At 41.3% G+C, this 19,147-nt stretch overlaps 1 protein-coding gene across 1 annotated transcript; it reads right to left on the bottom strand.

Moving 5' to 3' along the window:
- Positions 1–658: 658 nt before the first annotated feature.
- stat6 (signal transducer and activator of transcription 6, interleukin-4 induced) lies at positions 659–19,147 on the bottom strand. The gene is made up of 23 exons (XM_047579814.1): positions 18,627–19,147; positions 13,804–13,949; positions 13,470–13,614; positions 12,754–12,834; positions 11,782–11,947; positions 10,670–10,770; positions 10,200–10,348; positions 9,286–9,402; positions 8,990–9,157; positions 8,243–8,330; positions 8,034–8,156; positions 7,774–7,866; positions 6,549–6,752; positions 6,379–6,473; positions 6,151–6,284; positions 4,133–4,282; positions 3,974–4,031; positions 3,832–3,879; positions 3,418–3,483; positions 2,788–2,847; positions 2,526–2,585; positions 2,280–2,357; positions 659–2,142 (listed from the first exon to the last, which is right to left on the bottom strand). Exons 2-23 carry the CDS (start codon positions 13,935–13,937, stop codon positions 2,097–2,099), a joined length of 2,364 nt encoding a protein of 787 aa, XP_047435770.1. The 5' UTR covers positions 13,938–13,949; positions 18,627–19,147; the 3' UTR covers positions 659–2,096.

Here is a 19,147-nt window from a genome sequence, read left to right on the forward strand (position 1 = left end):
CTGTGTTCGAAATAATGCTTTTTAACTAGAAAGTTCCAAAGTGGACAGACGTCTTAGATCAGGGACATTTTTCAGGCCAAGGCCCCCCCAAACTGATGAGAGATTAAGTAGGGACTCCCTACATAGTCTTCTATATTAAACTTGGCCTAGTGCTATTTATAAATATACATTATTATCATCATTGTGCATTCAATATTAAGCTATTCAAATAATACACAGGTTCAAGTAGAAACATAAACATAGATATACAGTGATATAACTGTATATATATATCCATTTATCTCTTTACTAAAATATGTTCGATTCATGTTAATGTGTATTAAAGTTTTTTTTAAATATATATAGGGAAAATGTCTAATCAACCAAAGATTTGGCGACCCCCCCCTGCAGTACTTCTGCAGAGCCCCTAGAGGTCACAGACCCCTTATGTTTTAGATGTACAACAGTAGATACATGTTAAAATTTCTGACATATAAACCCAGGAATGATTTACATAAATCAGAGGAGCTTATGTCTGTGAGCAGTATATGTTTCAATTCTGCAGCTGCTTGTATAGATAATAATATGAGCCTAAAGGAGCTGTGATTTTTAATAGTGGGCGTTGACTTAGGGGGAAATGACAAATTTCCTGTAAATAAATGTACTCAGCTATTTTGGATATTTTGAAAAAAGCTGAAATTTTATTTGTCATTACACTGAAAGATCGTAGCAGAAGCCTCTTGAGTGATTTATCCAGACGTCTGACGACACCAGATATAAAAGCCTAAGCAAAGGATACATGCAACATTGAACATTCAACACATCATCATGTTATTGTATGCACCACACAGAGACGTTCGAATACAAAAGAAATGTGACTGAGTGCGAGAGCTCAAACTAAGACACTCTATCCTCCATCAGGATAATATTTCTCTTTACTGCAGTGTTTCCTTTTAAATGTGGAGCTACTCAATTTCCCTGGCTTATCCGTATTATATCACTGACTGCTTTTTTTAATCTTTAAAGCCACAAATGCCTTAATTTAGTTACAAAAATGTACAAAAAAAACAAAAAACTTCAGGATTCATGTGTTAGGAGCAAGGAGTACCGTGCTTTCAAGGCTTTCTTGTGTGTTTGCGTGCATCAAAATCTGAAAGAAAGCCAGGTAATGTAATGTAACATTTACGCATCTACATGAGTCAATAGGACAGGAGACTAATCAACAAAAGCTTGCACTGTACATATAATAGAAAACATGACATAACAGACTCTTTAAGTGATATGGAATAGAAGCCTTGCCCGCCACCATCAGCGCCACAGGAAATATGCCATTTTCTGCACTGTCAGTCTCCATCAGTCTGGTATAGTTTCATTCAGCTGTGATGGGAAGGATCACTCTTCCCTCCGTGTTCCACTGTACTTTAGAGCAAGCCGCAAACTCTGGCTCATGCATGCATGCTGTGTGTTCACAGAAAGGGTGTGACCAAGGCTTTTTCAAGGAAAAGGGTTATATACAATCGGGAAATACTACTGAAAGATGCTTAGCTCATAGTCATAAAGGCTTGGATTACCATGACCTGGATGACTAGGGACCTTTACAGACATAACTTCATGATCACTAAAAATATTATGAGCAAAAACAGGATTAAATGCAATATGTTCCACAGCCTAAACGAACCCATCTCTCACAGCTGACAGTCTAACACCCACTGGGAATGTCATATATCATTACTTTTTTATGTCTGGTTTTGTTGTTGCTGGAAAAAGTCTTTAATATGTACAGTAATTCGCTTATATTTCCACATACAAGCAAAGTATTGAAACTAGCAAACCTATCAAAAGAGGGAGAGATAATAGTTTTGTGAAGAGGTGGCACAACAAGGCACAGCTGGGCGGCACCATAGCGTCGTCGTCGTCCTCCTGATGTGTTCCGTTTTACTTTGTCCTCGCAAAGAGCTCCCGCTTTCCCGCAGTACCAGCCGAACATGTCGAGCTCCAGAGAGAGATCTTATTTGTTTCTGATACATTCACACTCAAAAGTAGATGAGACTCCAGCGTGAAAGAAAGAAGAGTTTTGCTCCAAGTCTCTGTTCAGTGTCTTCCTTGCACTCCAAGTTCTAACGTTTTTCAAATTCCAACAAGCTGTTGAAGTCGATATTCGAGCTGTAAGACAAGCGCAAGCGAATGATTAATTAATTAGTAATATGGTCAACAAAAAACCAAAACAACAACAACAAAAAAAAAACAGCATTGCAATGGATTTCACAGCTTGAAAGAATAAAGTAAGAAAAAGAACGTACATGTTTTCGTCGTCCTCAGAAGAAAGTGCAGATTCTATCATGCCTGAAGGCAAATCGGGGGTGAACGATGGATTGAGTCTGAAAGAAATAGCAGGAATGATGGAAGCGCCACCAACACATTCATTTATTACCAGTACAAATGTGACATACGAGTTTCTCTCACTCAGAGAGTAGCCTTTGATTTGCTCAATATTCCTTTATTAAGGAAATGAAAGTCAAGGAGAGAAATGTAGAAGAAACACTTACAAACTGAAGTTACCAGAGAGGTCAGAAGGAGAAACCATATTGGGAGCCTGGTGCGTATCCCTGCACATGTATGAAAGAAAGAAACTAGTAAGAAACACAACCAGTGCTATTACCAGTAGAAATGTGAGACCCAAGCTTCCCTCGCTCGCTCTTTGCGACACAGTCGCCTTTGATTTGCCCAGATATTTTCCATATTATGGACAGAATGAGTAGGCAATAAGAAAATAAAAGTCAAGGAGAGAAATGTTCACGTGACACTTACATACTGAAGCTACCAGGGAGGTCAGACGGAGAGACCATACCGGGAGGTTGCTGAGTTTCCCTGCGCACGTATGAAAAATTAAACTATTATGAAGCACAATCAAGACTGCTTTAGTGGAGAAAAAAAAATAAAAAATCTAAGCTTCTTTCACAATTTCATGAATTGAATTATTAACATTAATGATGACACTTAATTATCCCAGTAAGTTGAATGTCTTACAAAACTGCAGGAGCTTCCCAAACGAAATTAGTGCATCATTAATAAACCTTTCTCGCTGTGAGATGACTGCCTTAATAAAAGCCTGTTATAGTCGGGTATAAATAACACGGGCGTATAATTTAATGTAACAGATGCATTCATTTGTGTTCCGTTATTGTCACAGGCCCACAGAAAATGATAAGCCAATATATGTGTGGGCTTATTATTACTAAACCGTTTCATTATGTAAATTTTTTCTATTATTTCCACTCGCAGTTCAGTTTAGGAAAAGTTTTGAGATAAACAACAAGGTTAACCGTGTGTTAGAATCTTCTCCGCTCGTTGGTGCACGACAACACAATACAACACGAATAACAGGTGAGTAAGTAGGTTGCAGGAAAACAAGGACAAAGTAGGAAATAGGTCACTTACATGGGGAAGTGGCTACGGCTGTTCTCAGTCAGGGATGCCACACTAGAGGGCGAGGCTGCTGTTTCCCTGTACGTGACAGTAAAGAGAAAACTCAGGGCGGACAGTAAGGAAGTGAAAATAGAAATAAAATAAAAGTAGCACAGTGTGAACTGGTACAAGAATGTCGCAAATATTCAAAGACACAGAAAAGGTCTGTTAGGCACGTGTCAAAGAATAGGTATGTCCCGCTTGATGTAATAAACACATATTTCACTGGCTTTAGCGAGACGCAAAAACACAATGAAACATTGGAGACTGACATACTGCTGCTCCAGAAGAATTCAGAAAATTTAAACATGGGATGAATTGGACTTTTGCCTCTTGTACTTTGGAGACCAAAATGTGGACACGCTAAGGAAGCGAAATGAAACTTACATGAAGACCGGCGGCATGTTGGAAGTTTGTGTAGATCCCTGGACATCCCTGTAAAATCACACACGTTTTTTTGTTTTTGTTTGTTTGTTTTTCGTAAAATTGCATCAAATGGTATGATTTGTAGTAACAAGCAGCTCCTTACTTGCCAACTTTAGTCTGGAGAGACACAGGGATGTAACCTCCATTGTGCGCTGGAGTCTCTGTTTCAAACAAAAGATGGAGGGAAAAAAAAGCACTTCAGCCATCCGTTTTTAATGAAATTTCTAAACATACATTGGACTTTCTGCATAATGTTGTTTACCTGAGTAAAATTTTTTGAAAACCTCGTGTTTAGGAAAGTTGGGGTAAAGGTGTGTGATTTCATTGATGTCACGGATGCGATCACCAAGGCTACGGATGTCGAGGTCTCTCTTGGTGAAAGGCTGGATGTTCTGGACTTTCTGTCCGCCAGCTAGGAGAAAACAATATCGGATTTGTCAGTTCACATGTCTCTGAGAGAGTGAGCAAGCGAGGAAGTGACTGATGTAGAAATGCAAAATGGAGAAAGCTGCTGTTGTAAAAGTGGCAGTAATACCCTTGCCGACGATGTGCATTTATTGATGAGAGCCTATCCGGTCATTCTTCATTATTATACACCTAAAGCAGTCCAGCTTTCCAAAAATATAATAAAATCTTTTAAATCATATTATATTTATAACAGTGGTCTAAATATTGAAAAAAACACTAGTTGTTCAATCTACATGTTAAATAATAACTGCATTTATTAAAAATATACCACAAAAATCTTCACATAAACATAATAAAATGTATACTGTACAGTTCCCTCTAAACTAAGTCAATAATTAATTTACTGTGTGTATCTTAGCATCATTAGAGTCAAAATGAGAAGAGGAAAGGACTTGATTTGGGGAAGTTGACTAACCACCACAAAGATACTCTACGTGTCCACCAACCAGTCAAGTTGTTGCTTCACACATGATGTGGAAAATTATGATGTCATAAATGAAACTGTTCTTTGACATTACGGATATACACCCACTGGCAACTTTATTAGGTTCACCTAAAAGTTGGACCCCCTTTTGCCTTCAGAACTGCCTTAATCCTTCGTACTTTCAACAAGGTGTTGGAAACATGCCTCAGAGATTTTGGTCCATATTGACATGATAGCATCAGGCAGATGCTGCAGATTTGTCGGCTGCACATCTATGATGCGAATCTCCCGTTCCATTATTCTATTATTGGATTGAGATCTGGTGACTGTGGAGGCCACTGGAGTACAGTGAACTCATTGTCATGTTCCAGAAACCAGTTTGAGATGATATGAGCGTTGTGACATGGTGCATTATCCTGCTGGAAGTAGCCGTCAGAAGATGGTCCACTGTGGTCATAAAGGGATGGACATGGTCAGCAACAATACTCAGGTAGGCTGTGGCTTTTAAACCATGCTCAGTTTGTACTAAGGGGGCCAAAGTGTGGCAAGAAAATATCCCCCACACCATTACAACACCACCACCAGCCCGAACCGTTCATACAAGGCAGGATGGATCCATGCTTTCATGTTGTTTACGCCAAATTCTGACCCTGCCATCCGAATGTCGCAGCTGAAATCGAGACTTGTCAGACCAGCTAACATTTTTCCAATCTTCTGTTGTCAAATTTTGGTGAGTCTGTGTGAACTGTAGTCTCAGTTCCCTGTTCTTAGCTGATAGGAGTGGCACCTGGTGTGGTCTTCTGCTGCTGTCCATCTTCTTCAAGGTTGGACATTGTTGTGCATTCAGAAATGGTATTCTGCATTCCTTAGTTGTAACAAGTGGTTATTTGAGTTACTGTTGCCTTTCTATCATCTCCAACCAGTCCAACAAGACATTTTCGTCCACACAACTGCCACTCACGGGATATTTTCTCTTTTTTGGACCATTCTCTGTAAACACTAGAGATGTTTGTGCGTGAAAATCCCAGTAGATCAGCAGTTTCTGAAATACTCAGACCAGCCTTTCTGGCACCAACAACCATACAACATTCAAAGTCACTTAAATCCCCTTTTCTTCCCCATTCTGATGCCCTGTTTGAACCTCTGCAAGTTCTCTTGATCACCTCTACATACCTAAATTCCTAAATTCATTGAATTGCAGCCATGTGACTGGCTGATTAGCTATGTGCGTTAACAAGCAATTGAACAGGTGGGCTTAATAAAGTGGCAAGTGAGTGTAGAGTGGTATCACTTCATTTTATAATGTTGATGTTTGTGTGAAATTCAGTGACCCTAACCCTAACCCTCGGACCAAATTTGAATCAATTCGTCCTTGACTCCTTACTTACTTTCCAAAGAACACACATACGCAATGGTGATGCCTCCAATCTCTGAATCACTGAAGCGCAGCAGGAATGTCCCATCAGGTCTGTCTTTGAGAATCAGGTGCAGATGCTGCTTCCCAATGAAGCCAAATATCAGCCTAGCGGAGAAGAACATTGTAAACATGTGTCATTGCTACGGACTTTCACGGGCTGCAAACACTCACTACTGAAACATCTGCGTGATCATCTCACCCTTCACTCCAGTAGTCCTTCAGGTGTTTCTTGCTTAGCTCCATCACTCCCTCAAACCACTGCCAGAAAGTGAACGGTCGACCTGGGAGGACTTCCTGTAAGGTTCAAAGTCACTGTGAGATTTGTATTTAAATCTGCATGAATCTGTGCAGGAGGAAATACGTACATACCTTATTAAACTGGGCCCAGGAAACCTGCATGTTGGTGTAGTCTTCAGAAAGGTTGGTTTTGTCGAATATCTTCTGGGCTAAGAAGTGTTGGTTGTAGTAATCTAGTTCATGCTGGGTTTGTACTTCAGAAGTAAATTTACTGTTGAGAGTGCTGAACATTATACTCCAGGACACACGATCCGGCACCACAAAGGGTACTCTGTCCTGATGATGACAAAAAAGGTTTACGGGGTGAGAACGCTCCTACGCATTTACAATGATGCGAAAACAGATTAAAGCAGACTGAACCACATCATTTGAGTGAAATCCAGACAAAGAGTCAAGGACGTCCAGAGTAGCACCAGTAGGACCATTCAAGGAGAGTCATCAGAAGAAACCATTCACAGCCTCAAAGAACAGGACAGTGAAGAATAAATTTAAATTTTACACATTTCTCCAGTAGCTTCTGAAGAAGTGTGTGTCATTTATGTATTCATTCTGTCATCAAGTCCACACCAGACATTGTGACAGCATTGTGTTGCGCGTCAACAGGCAAGGAAGTACAGGCTTGTTGATGCTCCAGCGTGTCGCAACTGACAGATATACAAAAAAAACGACACAACATGATCAGTCCGTCCTTCCTTCCTACCATTGTACGTTCATTCCGCATTGATGAATGTCTGCCACTCCTCTCTGTTCTGTTGTCTGATAAAAACTCAACATACATTTTTAATTACGGTGCCACAGTGGCACATCTCCACCAGCCCTGGCAGGCATAGCCAACATGTCAGAGCCTGCTGCTGCAGCTATGCCACAAGCTTTGATCTAACTCAGTTCACACAGAGTGGGCTGATTCCAATGAATAGCCAACACCAGCCTAGGTATCTGCGGTGGGCACACATCAACTCTGAAAAACTTACATACAGTAAGTCACTAAAAACTAAAAACTGATGAGGCTGTACCAACACTTAATGAAGTGAAGCTTTCCATACCACATAAAATCCCCTTGGCAAGGTATGCCATCACTTCCTTGTTGTGGCTATTATAAGTATTTATCTCAACCATCAATGCTGCATCAGCTGAAAACTATGTTGCCTCCATCTGTTCTTGTTCATTCATAACATTCATCATTCAGTGGCGTTTCCTTTAAGAGACTTTAAGTACGAGCCAAGCAAAAAACCACCAAGCAACTCATAGCAACAAAGGAAGTTCAGCTGCATTACTGATAGCAGGAAATAAAACTTACCGGTTCAGAAAATGCACAGTCCCATATTATGGTGGCCACAGCATTGTTGTCTTGACTGCCGTGAACAATGACGACCACGGGCTGAGAGATCATCTAGAGTCATAGATATAATTCGCAAAACACGTTTTCACTTTGTGGAAGAATATGCGAGAATATTAAACAATGCTGTGTTAAATGTAATGAGAAACAGGCACCATTGAGAAGCGTAGAAGTGTAAATGAGGAGTTAAAGAGCAGTCAGTTTAATGGGTATTAACAAACCTGTATCTTGTAAGGAGTGTCACAGCCTGTGATGGGGATCTCTGCGGAGAACAGGAGAGCAAATTTCTCCTCCGTCACAGATTCGGACCCCTTTCTGTCAGCTCTCTTGATTTTCTTGATGGACTGTCAGGTTACAATCAAGAGTTAAATCGGCCGGCAAGGGTGAGCAATGATTAAATATAGAGTGGTAAGCGACCAGTGGTACGTACCATGTTTCTGAAGGTGGCACATGTGCTTTTGCTGGCCACGTTGTGTTCTAGGACGGCTGAATTGTTGATCAGTTCGCCAACAGTTTCACTGCAGATGACATGGATTAAGTGTTTAGTTACTCTCTCATATGAATTGAAAAAAAAATGAATGATTTGTTTTACGTGACAGTTTTTTGACACGTAACAATGTGCTGCATGGTGATCTATGATTCTGTTTTTACAAATTCACAAATGTCAAATAAAGATCCAGTTGATATGATGGAAATTTCCTATGATTAAGAGAAACAAGAACAAACTTTACTATGTTACAACTGGACAAACAACCACGATTTTCCACTGTTATATAGCAGACTTCTAAGAATATGGAGCAATAAACAATGAAGGAAGGATTTTAGAGTTGAGTTTCTGTGCAACTTTGCACAAAGCTACAATTTGGATCCAGGCCCTGGATGGATAGACGCCCTGTAATGTTTGCAAATAGTAAACCTGTCCACAGGTAAGTTTGATCTGATATCCCAGCGAACTGGTTCAAATGCCTATGTTTCACATTATCAGAGTTTATAGTTTATTGTGTTGTCATAAACTACGATAAGGTACAGATTTACATCCTAGATTACAAATCCAACAAACCTACTTGGGAACATCATTTAACCAATGAAGTTCCAATCTGTATGTTTAATAGCAGTGTTTAGTGTTTGCCTTCTCCACCCTGAGAGTCCTTGTTGCCAGGTCGTATACGTGACTCACCTGGGTGCACTGCCCAGGTTCCTGGCCTGCAGTTCATTTATGATCTGAGCCCTCAGCATCACAGCCTTCCCGGGAGCTATTTTCTCCCCCAGCAGATACCGCACAGTTGCAGAAAACTTGGACTGAGTCTTAATGACCTGAGGGGGTTGCTTGTCTACTACCAGAGAGCTAAAAGAGATGGACATCAAAGAGGGGAATGTTAAAGTGAGCATTTTATGCAGATTTCAGCGAGGGAATGAGAGGAGAAGGATCGAGTTAGATACATTTATTTACATGTGCGGAAAAGAAATCGATACCTTTCGATCAAAACTTGCAGAAGTTGTGCGAGCCTTTTCTGGAGGTCCACCATTTGTTCCCCAATCAACATAATTTCCTGCCTCAAGTTCCCGTTCATCCCAAGCAGCTGCTCGCACCTAATGGAGAAAACATATAAAGAAAGTGAAATCAGTAATTTTACATGTTGAGTAACCTGGTGTTTCTATTTATAATGTACAATCTAGATTCTCTGGGAGGCACAGAGGTGGTTAGCACTAATGCTCCACAGCAAGAAAGTTATAGGTTTGAATCCATCGGCCGACTGGGGCCTTTCTGGGTGGAGTTAGCATGTGACTTTCTTTGGGTACATTAGGATAATTGGGAAGTGGGAATTGGCTGTGAGTGTGAATGGCTGTCTGTGTCTCTATGTTTGCCCTCAGATACACTGGAGACCTGTCCAGGATGTGCCCCGCCTCTCGCCCAGTGACAGCTTACAGAAAATGAATGAATGAATCTACATTTCTCCAAATAAACTGATGACGTAAATGCTCATGCAGAACAGGTTGTTGCTAAACAGGTACAGTGTTCACACGATGTCCATAAGCGCTGGACGGACACAAATTTTGACCTGATGGTGGTGCAGATTGAAATGAATCAACCTGGCAAAGACAATATAGGCTCAGGGCTTCTGGAATTAACGTGTCAGTCCCCGGATGAAAAGTCATCAGTGATTAGCAGAAAAACGTAAAAAAAAGTAATAATAAATTACCGAAGTTGTTGGATGAATCTATATTAAAACATAATCACAAAATTAAGGACATGTATCATTTGAGTGAGAGTAAGTGGTTGTAAACCATAGAAATAAAACAATAAAACCTTCAAGGGAGCACCTAGAGAGGAACATGCCAGATGTGGTGCAATGTTTGAAAAGGTGTAAAAAGAGGGTGCACCCCACCGGGTCTGAAAGGGGTTGAGGTTGTCGTCAAAGGGAAGTCCGATGGCTGACTTGTGCTGCGCCCATCTCCAGGCCTTCAGCTTGACGAGGAATTCACCCTGACAGCGTTCAAGAAGGTCTACGCACTCCTGCAGCAGTTGGAAACGTGCCTACGACAGCCCACATCCAAACACGTTACTCACACCAACAGAGGTTCAGGTTATAACGACACTGATACGAACAATCTACTCACATTTGCCATTCCAATGTGATTACTTATTAAAAACAACACGATGCAGACAACAGACAGACTTGTCTTGTCTGTTTTAGGAAGTTAATAGCATACGACAACAAAAAAATCAATAAATAAATAACTAAATGAATGGTATGAAGCTAAGATCCCTCTGCTTGATAATGTGCAATTATTGTCTGTAGAAGTAAAAACCATGACTAAGGTGCCTGACATGTTGGCACCTGCAGTATTGACGTACCGCAGACAACGAGTTCACTTTGAACTCCAGCTGCTGTAACTGGGTCTGGAGTTTGGCAATTTCTGTCCTTCCTGACTCCAATCCATTCGCTTGGAACTGACCTGTTGATAAAACATTTCACGTTTAATACTTTCTGACTGACTGATAACGTGCGCCTCTTCACTGATAGAACAGGTTAGACTGGGCATCATGCAAACATCCCAAATCAACCAGGTTTGACAAAGTAAGACAAATCACTCGGACTGGTTACAATGAAACTGGTCAGTGTTCTTTGTTAATCCTCTTAATACACATTTTATCCTCCTTCTTTGTACATAAATAATGTGTGAGATGGGTGGATGCCTGACTAACTGAGTTACCTTTCAGTGTATTGTGTGGGGTAGTTTTAACTACTACTAACTACTAGTTTTTCCTCCAGCCAATAGATTTGCTGTTTACGTTCACGTTTGTCCAGAATCACTTGCTTAGTGAAGGAATTTCATAAAATGTGATACACGATTTGCTTTCAGTAAACGATGTCCGGTGAGTTTTTATCTGTTTGTCTTTAGTAATGGGAAGCGTGGGGCAATCACCTTAAGTGCAAAACAAATCAAAACTAATGGACTTGTAGCGGACTACCAGTGGAAGAGAAGTCCCCATGTCCTTGTTGCCATCCACGGAAAACAAGTGCAGAGGACGAACCCCAACAAGACATTTGTCACCGAGAAAAACCTCACACTGTTCACCAGAAAGAGACAGGCGTACAGGTGACAACTCAGATAAACATCACCCCAGACGGTGTAGGAGGTATGATTACACAAACAGGGCTTAACGTTCCATTCTGTCATTTACAAATAGGTGCTAGTTTCGCAATCTGTCTTAAACATGTACTAGTATGTACAAAACAGGATCCTTTTCACATGCTGTTCGTCTGACATGTCAAAGAAAGGGAAAGGGAAAGCACAAGACAATGATATTAGAAATGACTCTGCAAACTAAATGATGTACAGTAATTGATCCACCCATCTGTTACAGCTATTTATTCATTTATTCTGCTTCGGTAAGTCTTAATGGTGAGTCCGCGTGCTACTGAAAGAAATCTGTGCTTAGTGTGCATGTTACGTATCCCTCACCTTGTAAACTCTCATAGTTTTGCCTCTCCCAGTTGAGGTCTTCTTGCATCTGGTGCATGTTCTTCCGGATTTCCTGGAGCTCCAGCACCTTCAGAACCAGGTGGTCGACATCGTGTAGGGGCTCGGGGCGGGGCGGTTGGAAGGGTGGGAACAGTGTATCATTGTTCTACAAACATGAAACTGCACTTAATAAAGTGTGAATGAACATTCACCCAAGAAGCCCCAGTAAAAGCATATTCACTTAACTGACAGCAGTTTCTGTTTCTGTTCAGAAAACATGATACTGATTATTTCTAAGTAGATTCGTGTGACCATGGTGGGGAAGTGCAAGTCATTCTTAACCTCAAAGCCCTACAGCCATACTGAAGGGTTTGTAATGAACTAGAAATTGTGCCAGTCGTTCATTTTCCACACATATTATTTCCTCAAAGAATGGAAATTTAATATCCGAGACCTGACATGTGCTTGGCAGTACACAGTTCTTTGGGAACAGTTCAGATTTGTCCATATTACTGGCACATACATTACTGACATCTAGTTGTTCATAGCACCCTTTTCGTAGCATTTACAACATTTGCTTACTGTATATGTGGGTACACCATAACATGTGAATTGCACTGCATTTCAGCTATATCCAAAATACTAACAATTAAGAAAACAATCAAGTTTGCTGGATGAATTTAAATTGTCATCAAACCACACCCTGCCCCCCAAAACACATATGCACCAAAGGAGAGTGTTCCCAGGTAAATTTAAAACCTTATTTTCAAGGACTGCTGAAATAACAATAATCCGTTCTTTGCCATTTGTAATGCAAAACCAGTGTTTTGTTTTAGGTTCTGTGCTTGCAACATAGCACTTGCTGTCTTTGAAGTTCATACTAATGCATCTGTGACAACAAGCCATGTCAGGCCTGGCAACATGATCGCACAGTGCATGTGGGTGAGGGTTTGCACGTTTAAAAGATCTTACCCTGCCGATCAGGACTCTCTCCTGCCTGAGAATGTCTCTGACCATGACTGCAAACTGTAGAGACTGCGCCTGAAACACACCCTGTGAAGCAGAGAGAACATGATACCGCCATTAATTGTTTTCCCTCATAGATTTGTGGTGCTCAGTGTGTATGTGTAGGTCTTTTCTGGAAGCTGTTAAAGTGGCAGCTGGCAGCATTTCAGCACTGGTCGATTTGGCAACGCCTGTGTTACCAGGACCACGTGGGAACACGTGGTGAGTTCTGGTTTAATCCTAGAACTCACAGAATTGTAGGAGCGGATTAATATTACCACAACACAAAGATTAATCATTCTGTGAGCAACTGCTCACATGCTTCACAGAGCATGTGAAAAAAACTTAAGGGGCCTGTGGCTCCAGATCTTCATCTGATAGCTCGAATCACATCCAGATACGTGCTCATAGAGGTTACGCTAACGTAACACAGTAACCTAAACAGTCGCAACAGAGACCCAGCACCTACGTTGGTTGTGGACTTTTACAACATATATAAAAAAACCTCTTTTTCTGTTTTGTCAGTGCAATAAAAGATCGCTGCAACCACTGGAGGCTGCCCTACATTATACGAAACGGCTCGAAGGTGCAACATGCAATCTCAACTGTAAACAAGTGTTGCTGAAAGCAGGATGGAAGCTAAGTGCCGTTCTGAGAACTCCCGATTGCCACTCTCCTCCTACCATGTTCCTGCTGATCTGCATCAGCTTCATCTTGTCCACTACGTTGACGTTTCGCTGAGCAGTTTCTTGTAGAATGCTGACGGCCATGTCCAACAGAGTTCGAGCCCTGCTCTCCTGCTCCACATTTTCCAGCGCAAAATCTTCCCTGCAAGCGCACACGATAAAATGCACACACGTAAACACTACGCCAGCACACACACACACACACATGGCTGTAACACAGCTGTCAATCCACACCAACAAGTCCACATGTTAACATGCAGTGAGCATACACATGTGGACATATACAAGCATGTATGTGTGTCTGTATAGCATGGGTGTGTATGTGTCATACCATCTTTGGCTCTCGATCCACTCAGATATATAATGCCTGACTTCAATAGGGAAGGTGGATGGAGGATAGAGGGTGTTGACGGTGTCATCAGGGAGGCACTGCAGAAGATTGGACATGTGTGCCCACTGGGCCATGATCAAGCGGGGCTAAAAAGTGAACAGAGTAACAGGGCATTATGTACGTCTATGCAGATTTATCGCTTTTTTGAACATTTTGAATTGAGCATATGTTTTGGTTAAACAACACATTAAGTTAAATTATTCCTGGACAAATCCTGAAATAAACCAAAACTGTATTATTTTTCCATGTCTTTAGCCCGCCCCAAACACATTCAATCCTACCAGAAAAAAAAAACAAAAAACGTTAAAACGTTCAAAATGCCCAAAAACAAACATTTTTAACTTGTTTAAATGTTAAACAGTCATCTGGAAAAGGAGACAGAGGGACGTCTTAAATCTGCCGCCACAGTCAGCTTCCAGCACGTGGGATGAACCATGTACTGTAAATAGTCCGTGCAATAGAAGGTCAATGCACCATTCATTTGAAAAGCATGTGTAAAACATTACATCACTATCAGGACCATTTTTATTTTCATTCAATCCAAACGTTTACACATGTCGCTGCACTCTGCCCCACTGGTGCCGGTATTCACAACATATACTCCACTGCATGAAGACGGGCAGCAAGCCAATGAGGAGCACAGTCATGATGTCTAGAACGCAGCATTGAGCAATATCTCTCATTAACAATGAAGTCATCATGATCCATGATGACTGCATTTCCGAGGAGATAAACACACTAACTATAATAACTGAATAATCAAATTATGTTACAGCCATTCGTTTCTGAACACATTCAGGCACACTGAAAGACTCCATGTTAACCGTGTACATTCATTTATAGTATGAGGTTGTCCAGATTTGTTTTTTTAAAGGACTTCTCTAAACATGCCTTCCTTGATATCCAACAACATGTTTTAGACATAAATAAGTTGTTTCGTGAGGGGAGTAACCAGAACCAGAAGGAGCTACATGTCTTGTTGTTGTCAGCCTCCCAAACCAGATCCCTGCTTAACTTACTGCTAAACCTCCCGCCTTGGTAACGATTCTGTAACTCCGACCTGAGCGACATTTTTCTACGATGAGCTCACAAACGCTGCTTCGTAGGCTCTTTGTGGCACATGGCTCTTGCTTCTTTTCTTACTTATGCAATTAGTTTATTCATTTTATCCATTTACTCTGAGATGTGCGTCAGTGGCATTGCTGTCTAGAAAAAGTAGTTACAGTTTACAGAGGTTATGGGCCGACAACCTCTAATGTCAATACACTCGTGTTAATGTTAGCTCAGGTCCCCAGTGTTTGCCACTTGCTAAATTTACACCAGCATGAGTCAATTCAGATGTCCTGTTTTGTCCTTTTGCCCGTCATAGTTTTTTTTCTTTTTTTTTTGCACTATTTTTTTGGCACGTCTTCATGTTTACTTGAGACTTAAGTATTTTACATGCATTTATATACAGCACTATAAAAGTCTCATATGAACATGTGGGGCATACCTGGATGAATTCGCTTGGATATTACATGGTCTAAATGAGCTGCAGGTGTCCATCACATAACACAATCAATGTTCTATGCAATATAATCAATATGATCAACTATGAAATTTAACAAGGGATATTCAACATGCTTCGGGCAAACACAGACGTTTTACAGAAATCACGAGCATCTTCAGTCTGCCCTACCTGTTATTCCACTACCTGCTGCTTTGTTCAAAACAGAATCGAATTACATCTGACGGACAAATGAAGGCTTGCGGATTACAACTCACTCCTTCTGATAACCATCTTACAACGCTTGCTCAACACAACACAGCAGAGAAAAAACAAAGCCTGGAATGCAGCTCCTTTGTTATATAAGGAGATTTTTTTTTTTAATAGCACTAAACAAGTTAAAGCATAGCCATTTAATATGAGTACACTCCCTACTATTTTGCCTTCTTTTGTAAAGTTGCTTCATGTTTCCAAAGGGGACATTAGCAGGAGGAAACACAGAAGACAGCCACGCAGCACCGGTGGCTTATTTATACTTAACTCCAAAGTAATCAGTTGACTATTCGGGTTATAGTTTAAGCTAACAGTTTACAACCAAGCTTAGGGCACTTAAGGTCTCAGCTCTAAGCTCAGTTTAAGGCTGTCATGTTTCCTAACTGGTTGCTTAGCTACATTGTGTTGCAAATGCCCCACACGCTGGCTGATGATCCTCAAGTGTTACAATCTTGTAGCGAAACATTTTGATTCTTTTGTGAGGGGATGTGTATCACCGCTTCAGCGCAACAGCTTTCGAACCTGACAGCCCTCCAGAAGCTACCTGTAGCTAGCTATAAGACAACCACCGCCACCAGCAACATCACAGCATCACACAGAAAGTGGCTGCAGTTGTAGTTACACGAGTATGTCCCCTAAAACTTGTGTGTTTTGTCTCTGCAAACCTCCTGGTCCAGTGCTGCAACTTTGAGCCAAATGTCGCTCGTATTTAGCCAGGTTACATAACGAGGTATCTCTTTGCTGCAAGGGTAAGAGTGCCATTACGAAAGAATTCGTTATTTACATAAACGTCTTTGCAACCAGCCGATAATAATGTGAGATTGTGTCAGCTTTCAAGCATTAGGTTTAGGAGAATACTAAAATAATGCACATTGGCATCCTTGCATTATTCAACATGTAACCGCAGAAGGTTTGACTTAGAAAGCGTCACAAATCTTCAGATATGTTCCACATGAACTGCAAAGTAGGTTACATCTCTGTACTCCACAAGCAAACATACTTACATTCCTCTGAACAATGTCTTCCTTGTGCAGGGGAAACCCTGCCATACTTTCTATCCTGCCAAGAACATGCCTCAAGGGAATAATAAGATTTCACAATCACTGGTCCTTTCTCAAGATATATTTATATTCTGTATGTAAACTTCTATTGCAGGCTGAATGCCAAGGGAAATGCTTATCAAATTATGTGATGCATTGTAGGCGTTTTGATTTAAGGCCATAGAGACATCTATCATACAGTATGAAACAGTGTTAGAGAAAGTACCCCTTTAAAAGAGGCTTCTGTTTCAACTTTAGTCTGTAATGATATCTGTAACAAGCAAAATATAATGTTTGCATGAGGGATTTATGTGAGTTGGAAAGGTTAACTTCACCCTCCAAAAAAAAAAAAAAAATTTTAAAAATGGAGATGGATGGAGATTACCGACTGAAATAACAATCAGTATCTGCTCAGTCATGTCACTGGTTAAGATGTGGAAAATGGCATGCCAGACCACAGACCAAATGTAAAGCTGATGTCATGGCATAATGGGAAGTCCTACCCGAATATTTCCACTGGCATTCTCAGAAATCAATGTGGGGGAAATTTGACAATATATTTCAAGTGCTTGGTGTTAAGATATGTTGGCAGATCAGAACGGTGACTAATGTTTATTTTATGATTGTGTTCAAATAAGAGCTGGTTAATTAGTGAACCATTATTTAACCTGCATTTGATTGTCTCCAAATAATCTACATCCAGACATACCTGAATTTCTAATTTATCTGAAGAGCAGCTCAACTAATTTCCAGTTTGACTGAATAATAAACTCTAAAACCTTGAAAATAACCAGCACCACACGACAGCTTCACTCCCTCGCACGCAGCACGAGTTCGCTGACCAAAAAAACCATCCTAGGAATCAAATGGTCCAAGTCGCCTTTTATCACACGAGCCCGCTTACACTCCCTAAAACTTAGGATGAGCTCGGCAAAGACGTGTGTGTCACATGTCACAGGAATGACATGTACAACCTGGGAGGAAGTGTCAGCAGAGCAAGAGGGGACAGGTTACTAACACAAACTTATGTTTGATGTTATTATCCAGGATAATCGACATGAATCTGTGCAAACACGGCTGCAGTCGTGAGAATTCAACCACCTGTAGCGTGCAGCACAAGGCGATGATACGGAGTATTTGATCTGATAGGATTTAAAGTGCGAGCGAGCGACTTCCGCCTTTTGTGTTTTGCGGGAGGAAGAGAGGCGGTGCTGACTGGATCGTTTTAGGACTGCTTTCTTTGCCAGCTTGCCAACTCGATATGAGCGATGCACCAAGAAACAAGCAGCTTCCAAGCACTCCGCCCTGGCCTCACATTTTCCACCCTTTCCCCCCAGGAGTGCGTCTACGTGACCCTGTAGACTGTGTAGACTGCAGACTTTGGCCTGTTGTTGTTGTGTCGACACACAGATAAGCATTGTCTGGTGCTTCACTATTCCTGACTCTCACCAGAGTTTCGCAATATTACTCGTGCTCCGTATAAAGACACTGGCACACTAACACAAACGGCGGCTGCCTGGGACTTTCAAGTCTTGTTAAAAAAAGAAAAGAAAACCGTGATCTGATCACAACATAACTAAAGCGTCAGTGGTAATATCACTTGTGGGAGCGAAGGGAGGAACTGGTGAACGGTACAACATGCTTGTTGGTCATTACGTAACTTTCTTCCACATTTTTTGAAGCAGCTACGTGGGCTACGATTAATAATAACACATAGTGGATATCCGGAAGTGGTAAAACTTGAAAAAAACGAAATAAAAGCGATTGCAACCCCTGTTGAAAATAAAAATAAAAATACAAAACCATATTTGTCGCAGGGTAAAAGGCCGATGTCCATCCTATATATCAAACATGACAGAAAGGGGACAGCACCACTCACTACGCAGCTCCCACGAATGGAAATGCCTCGTGAGCGTGTCTAGCTGAAAATAACGTGTGATAAAACAAACTACATTTACTCTTACCTGAGTCAAACAGAGATTTAGATTTCAAAACATTGACAAATGATCCTCTTCTTCCTCCTCCCCTGTCTCATAAGTGGAGCTTTCCGTACATCAAGTTGACATCTCCTGTCTTCATCACTCACTTTTCAACGCCGTTCCCCCTGAAAGGCTGGACGATCACCGTCTTTTTAACCCGGAGAGAAAAGGGGGCTGCCACAGGCCGCAGGCAACTTCTAACAACGCACAAAGTAGGCAAGACTCACTTCCCTGTAGCGCGCAGTCTGCTGCTAGACCGTGGAGCGCGCTCTATATTTCCTGCCTGCACGTTCGTCCGCGTCCACGCGTGACCCCTGTGTGTGCTGGTTTTAACATCAGGGCTGCTGTGCGCCAGCACGAGCGGTCATATTTGGGGAACAGGAAACAACGTTGAATCCCGCGACGACACTCAGCCTACACACCTTAAACGCACCAGTACAGAACACAGAACACACGGCCGCGAATATGACTGCGCCTGTTTGCTGCATTAGAAACAGAAACTACAA

This window comes from Mugil cephalus, chromosome 1 (genome assembly GCF_022458985.1).
Source record: "Mugil cephalus isolate CIBA_MC_2020 chromosome 1, CIBA_Mcephalus_1.1, whole genome shotgun sequence".
NCBI classification, from domain to species: Eukaryota; Metazoa; Chordata; class Actinopteri; order Mugiliformes; family Mugilidae; genus Mugil; species Mugil cephalus.

Coding starts and splice junctions, on each gene's coding strand:
- stat6 (XM_047579814.1), bottom strand. CDS start 13,937: ATGGCCCAGTGGGCACACATGTCCAATCTTCTGCAGTGCCTCCCTGAT. Junction 7,867..8,033: donor ACACTCCTTACAAGATACAG/GTTTGTTAATAC, acceptor CTATGACTCTAG/ATGATCTCTCAGCCCGTGGT. Junction 2,143..2,279: donor TCTGAGGACGACGAAAACAT/GTACGTTCTTTT, acceptor CTTGTCTTACAG/CTCGAATATCGACTTCAACA.